At 42.3% G+C, this 6230-nt stretch overlaps 1 protein-coding gene across 1 annotated transcript in view; it reads left to right on the top strand.

The window, feature by feature from the left end:
• The window catches only part of LOC138961323 (G-protein coupled receptor GRL101-like), a 29218-nt gene extending 24927 nt beyond the window's left edge, over window positions 1-4291 (top strand). Inside the window, exon 8 of the mRNA XM_070332923.1 lies at window positions 2467-4291. Coding sequence (XP_070189024.1) covers window positions 2467-4291 — 1825 coding nt within the window. The remainder of the gene's footprint in view (window positions 1-2466) is intronic.
• Window positions 4292-6230: the final 1939 nt, after the last annotated feature.

Below are 6230 nucleotides of genomic sequence, written 5' to 3'. Positions count from 1 at the left end.
GTGTTTCTGCAACTGGTTTGACATGTGCAAGTTATCCAGAGAGGGTGAATAAAGCAAATGAAATTGTTTTGAGTGCTCTAGCACCGTGATTTTTCGTTTTTATATTTAGTCAAGTTTTGACTAAATATTTTAACATCGAGGGGGAATCGAAACGAGGGTCGTGGTGTATGTGCGTGCGTGTGTGTGTGTGTGTGTGTCTGTGTGTGTGTGTAGAGCGATTCAGACTAAACTACTGGACCGATCTTTATGAAATTTGACATGAGAGTTCCTGGGTATGAAATCCCCGAACGTTTTTTTCATTTTTTTTATAAATGTCTTTGATGACGTCATATCCGGCTTTTCGTGAAAGTTGAGGCGGCACTGTCACGCCCTCATTTTTCAACCAAATTGGTTGAAATTTTGGTCAAGTAATCTTCGACGAAGCCCGGACTTCGGTATTGCATTTCAGCTTGGTGGCTTAAAAATTAATTAATGACTTTGGTCATTAAAAATCTGAAAATTGTAAAAAAAAATAAGAATTTATAAAACGATCCAAATGTACGTTTATCTTATTCTCCATCCTTTGCTGATTCCCAAAACATATAAATATGTTATATTCGGATTAAAAACAAGCTCTGAAAATTAAAATATATAAAAATTATTATCAAAATTAAATTGTCCAAATCAATTTAAAAACACTTTCATCTTTTTCCTTGTCGGTTCCTGATTCCAAAAACATATAGATATGATATGTTTGGATTAAAAACACGCTCAGAAAGTTAAAACGAAGAGAGGTACAGAAAAGCGTGCTATCCTTCTTAGCGCAACTACTACCCCGCTCTTCTTGTCAATTTCACTGCCTTTGCCATGAGCGGTGGACTGACGATGCTACGAGTATACGGTCTTGCTGAAAAATGGCATTGCGTTCAGTTTCATTCTGTGAGTTCGACAGCTACTTGACTAAATATTGTATTTTCGCCTTACGCGACTTGTTTGTTTTTACATTTAGTCAAGTTTTGACTAAATGTTTTAACATAGAGGGGGGAATCGAGACGAGGGTCGTGGTGTATGTGTGTGTGTGTGTGTGTCTGTCTGTGTGTGTGTGTGTGTGTAGAGCGATTCAGACTAAACTACTGGGCCGATCTTTATGAAATTTGACATGAGAGTTTATGGGTATGATATCCCCGGACTTTTTTTCTTTTTTTCGATAAATACCTTTGATGACGTCATATCCGGCTTTTTGTAAAAGTTGAGGCGGCACTGTCACACCCTCATTTTTCAATCAAATTGATTGAAATTTTGGCCAAGCAATCTTCGACGAAGGCCAAGGTTTGATATTGCATTTCAGCTTGGTGGCTTAAAAACTAATGAGTGAGTTTGGTCATTAAAAATCGGAAACTTGTAATTAAAATTATTTTTTTATTAAACGATCCAAAAACAATTTCATCTTATTCTTCGTCATTTTTTTTATTCCAAAAACATATACATATGTTATATTTGGATTAAAAACAAGCTCTGAAAATTAAAAATATAAAAATTATGATCAAAATGAAATTTCCGAAATCGTTTTAAAAACTATTTCATCTTATTCCTTGTCGGTTCCTGATTCCAAAAACATATAGATATGATATATTTGGATTAAAAACACGCTCAGAAAGTTAAAACGAAGAGAGGTACAGTAAAGCGTGCTATGAAGCACAGCGCAACCGCTACCGCGCCAAACAGGCTCGTCACTTTCACTGCCTTTTGCACTAGCGGCGGACTACGTTCAGTTTCATTCTGTGAGTTCCACAGCTTGACTAAATGTAGTAATTTCGCCTTACGCGACTTGTTTGTTGTTGTTGTGGGTATCAGCTTTTTTCTGAGATCTAAGGGCTTACAAACAGAGTTGTCTTATTTTACAATCTTATTAAAATTATTTATGTAAGGTAAAATTAACTAAAATAAAGAATAAATCAATCTAATAATAACTCAATGCATGAGCAAATCAATAATAACATAATGTCATCAATAAATACATGAACAAAATGAATTAACAAGGAGGTAAAGAAATAAATCAATTAGCACCGTTTATCAGAACAGGAGGTGGTCCATATTATGCAGTGGTCCATATTAGGCAACCTTCCCCTATTTCATGTACGATGTATTGGACACGTGTTACCTATCATGGCACGCAATGGTATGGTATGGTATGGTGGGTCGGTTTAGGTGAAATACCATTGTAAGGTATGATATCGGTTGAGTTGTTCTGATATCGCGTTGGATTGATTTATGCTACAGTGGGCTTGGCTATGCTGGGATAGACTAGGTCATGCTTCGCCAAAATATGATACGGGTTGGGTTGCTTTTGGGTTTCCTATAAGTTTTGATAATCTTTGGTAGGATAGGGTGGGGTAGGGCAAGGCAAGGTAGGGTAGGCAACAGTACAATATCATGAAAAGATCACATACCTATGGGTCTAGTTAATAGAATTCTGTATCTTGCCAGGTGTAACGGAGTCAATGACTGTCCGGGGAAGGAGGACGAAGCAGAATGTGACACCTACACCTGTCCAGGTCTCTACCGCTGTCGTGGTCTTGTGACCACCTGTGTGCATCCTGACCACCTGTGTGACGGCTGGCCGCAGTGTCCACAATTAGATGATGAACGATTCTGCAACATCACCTGTCCCCATAACTGCTCCTGCCTGGGCCACGCTTTCACCTGCAGCGGGGATTTCCAGGTGGAACTGTTCCTTGATCTCCGTTACCTGGATGTCCGTGGCACTGGGTTGTTACCTGAACGTATCGGCGAGAAACCCATGCTGATTCATCTCAGTATGGCCAGGTGTGAGTTGAAGCAGGTGGGGAACTTGAGGTTGCCCAACTTGCGCAGTTTAGATGTGAGTGACAATCGCATCACTTCTTTCCCAGCTTCTGATCTGAGCGAACTGACAAACCTGCAGAATCTGTCAATGGCTAGAAATCCTTTATCAGGAATGTTCACCGGTAACTTTTCTTTGATTTCTCCCGTGAACGAAGTCCTCCTGCAGATCGATTTGTCTGGTGTGAAATTTGAAGAGCTGGATGTGCGTAGCTCTCTGCCTTTTCCCAGGCTTCGCAGCCTCAACCTGACCAATAGCGGCGTGACACGTGTCATCGGTGACGGCTTCCGATCGATGACGTCACTCGCCGTCCTTGACCTTCGAGGATGTCCTGTGACAGACTTTCCGAGAGACATATTCGAGGGTCTGGGAAATTTGAGGCAGGTGTTTGCTGACAACTTCAAACTGTGCTGCCCTGCCACGCTGCCTTCGGGTTTCAACCCTGAGAACTGTCGGGCACCTTTCAACGAGGTGTCTTCGTGCGATGCTTTGCTCCGCTCCGATTTCTACCGTGTCTTTCTCTCTGTGCTGGCTGCCCTAGCTCTCATCGGTAACCTGGGTTGTTTCTGTCTGCGTGTCTTCGCCCTGACAGGCCGAGGCAAAAAGAGCGGGTTCAACGTGTTTGTGACTCACCTGTGCGTGTCAGACTTCGTGATGGGCGTGTACCTGGTGATGATCGGCGTGGCGGACCGCATGTACCTGGGCAGCTACCTGTGGGAGGACACGGCGTGGAAGAACAGCGCGGGGTGCAAGGTGGCCGGCCTTCTGTCCCTGCTGTCCAGCGAGGTGTCGGCCCTCCTCATCTGCCTCATCACGCTGGACAGGTTCCTGGCGATCCGTTTCCCTTTCAGCCGGCTTCGCTTCTCTCCCTTCTCCGCTCAGGTGGCCTGCCTGCTCACCTGGCTGGCGGGTGTCGTCCTGGTGACCGTTCCCCTCCTGCCTGCCACCTCCCACTGGCGGTTCTACAGCCAGACAGGCATCTGCATCCCGCTGCCCGTCACCCGCAATGACTTCCCAGGCCAGCACTACGCCTTCGGGGTGATGATCCTCCTCAACCTCGTGATGTTCCTGCTGATCGCTGTTGGCCAGATCTCCGTCTACACGGCCATGACCGGCAACTCCATCACCTCCACGGACACGGGCCGGAGGTCCAGGGATCTGATCGTGGCCCGACGACTCATCACCGTGGTGGTGTCGGACTTCCTCTGCTGGTTCCCCATCGGTCTGCTGGGCGTGCTGTCGACTAGCGGCGTGCCCATTGCCGGCGAGGTCAGCGTTGGCATGGCCATCCTGGTGCTGCCGCTCAACTCGGCGCTCAACCCCTTCCTCTACACGCTCAACATGATCCAGGAGAAGAGGCGGAAAGCCAGGGAGGAGAAGCTGCTGAAGTTCATCATGGAGCGCAGGAAGAAGGAGCTGGTGGAGGGGGCGGGAGGGAAGGACATGTAAATGTTGTGAGAGGTTTTTTTTTTAAACACACAGTGATGATAAGGTTGAAGGCCGATCGTTATTCGTTTAAGTGGTTGGCTCGTGTTGTTCGTGTTTGTTTACACGTTTTTACATTTGGTCAAGTTTTGACTAAATGTTTTAACATAGAGGAGGAATCGAGACGAGGGTCGTGGTGTATGTGTGTCTGTGTGTGTGTGTGTGTGTGTCTGTGTGTGTGTGTGTGTGTGTGTGTCTGTGTCTGTGTCTGTGTCTGTGTGTGTGTGTGTAGAGCGATTCAGACTAAACTACTGGACCGATCTTTATGAAATTTGACATGAAAGTTCCTGGGAATGATATCCCCGGACATTTTTTAAATTTTGTTGATAAATACCTTTGATGACGTCATATCCGGCTTTTTGTAAAAGTTGAGGCGGCACTGTCACACCCTCATTTTTCAATCAAATTGATTGAAATTTTGGCACAGCAATCTTCGACGAAGGCCGGACTTTAGTATTGCATTTCAGCTTGGTGGATTAAAACTAATGAATGAGTTTGGTCATTAAAAATCGGAAACTTGTAATTAAAATAATTTTTTTTATTAAACGATCCAAAAACAATTTCATCTTATTCTTCGTCATTTTCTGATTCCAAAAACATATACATATGTTATATTTGGATTACCAACAATCTCTGAAAATTAAAAATAGGAAAATTATGATTGAAATTAATTTTTCGAAATCGATTTAAAAACAATTTTATCTTATTCCTTGTCGGTCCCTGATTCCAAAAACATATAGATTTGATATGTTTGGATTAAAAACAAACTCAGTAAGCTAAAAAGAATAGAGGTACACAAAAGCGTGTTATCCTGCTCAGCGCGACCACTACCGCACTATTCTGGCTTGTCGATTTCACTGCCTTAGCCACGAGCGGTGGACTGACGAAACTACGAGTATGCGGTCTTGTTGAAAAAAGCAGTGCGTTCAGTTTCATTCTGGGAGTTCGACAGCTTGACTAAATGTTGTTATTTCGCCTTACGCGACTTGTTTACATTTAGTCAAGTTTTGACTAAATGTTTTAACATAGAGGGGTAATCGAGACGAGGGTCGTGGTGTGTGTGTGTGTGTGTGTGTGTGTGTGTGTGTGTGTGTGTGTGTGTGTGTGTGTGTGTGTAGAGCTATTCAGAGTAAACTACTGGACCGATCTTTATGAAATGTTACATGAGAGTTCCTGGGTATGATATCCCCAGGTGGTTTTTTTCATTTTTTCGATAAATGTCTTTTATGACGTCATATTCGTTTTTTTGTAAAAGTTGAGGCGGCACTGTCACACATTCATTTTTCAATCAAATTGATTGAAATTTTGGCCAAGCAATCTTCGACAAAGGCCGGACTTTGGTATTTAATTTCAGCATGGAGGCTTAAAAATTAATTAATGACTTTGGTCATTAAAAATCTGAAAATTGTAATTAAAATTATTTTTTTATAAAACGATCCAAAATTACTTTTATTTTATTTTTCATTATGTTCTGATGCCAAAAACATATAAATATGTTATATTCGGATTAAAAACAAGCTCTGAACATTAAAAATATAAAAATTATGATTAAAATTAAATTTCCGAAATCATTTTAAAATCAATTTCATCTTATTCCTTGTCGGTTCCTGATTCCAAAAACATAATAGATATGATATGTTTGAATTAAAAACACGCTCAGAAAGTTAAAACGAAGAGAGGTACAGTAAAGCGTGCTATGCAGTAAAGCGCACGCGCTAAACAGGCTCGTCACTTTCACTGCCTTTTACACTAGCGGCGAACTACTGTCATTGTGAAAAAAATGCAGTGCGTTCAGTTTGATTCTGTGAGTTCCACAGCTTGACTAAATGTAGTAATTTCGCCTTACGCGACTTGTCTAACTTTCTGTTAGTCCGTCTCTCTCTCTGTGTCTCTGTCTGTCTGT

The sequence above is a fragment of the Littorina saxatilis genome, linkage group LG3, assembly GCF_037325665.1.
Source record: "Littorina saxatilis isolate snail1 linkage group LG3, US_GU_Lsax_2.0, whole genome shotgun sequence".
Lineage (NCBI taxonomy): Eukaryota > Metazoa > Mollusca > Gastropoda > Littorinimorpha > Littorinidae > Littorina > Littorina saxatilis.
This window is presented reverse-complemented; position numbering and strand designations above follow the sequence as displayed.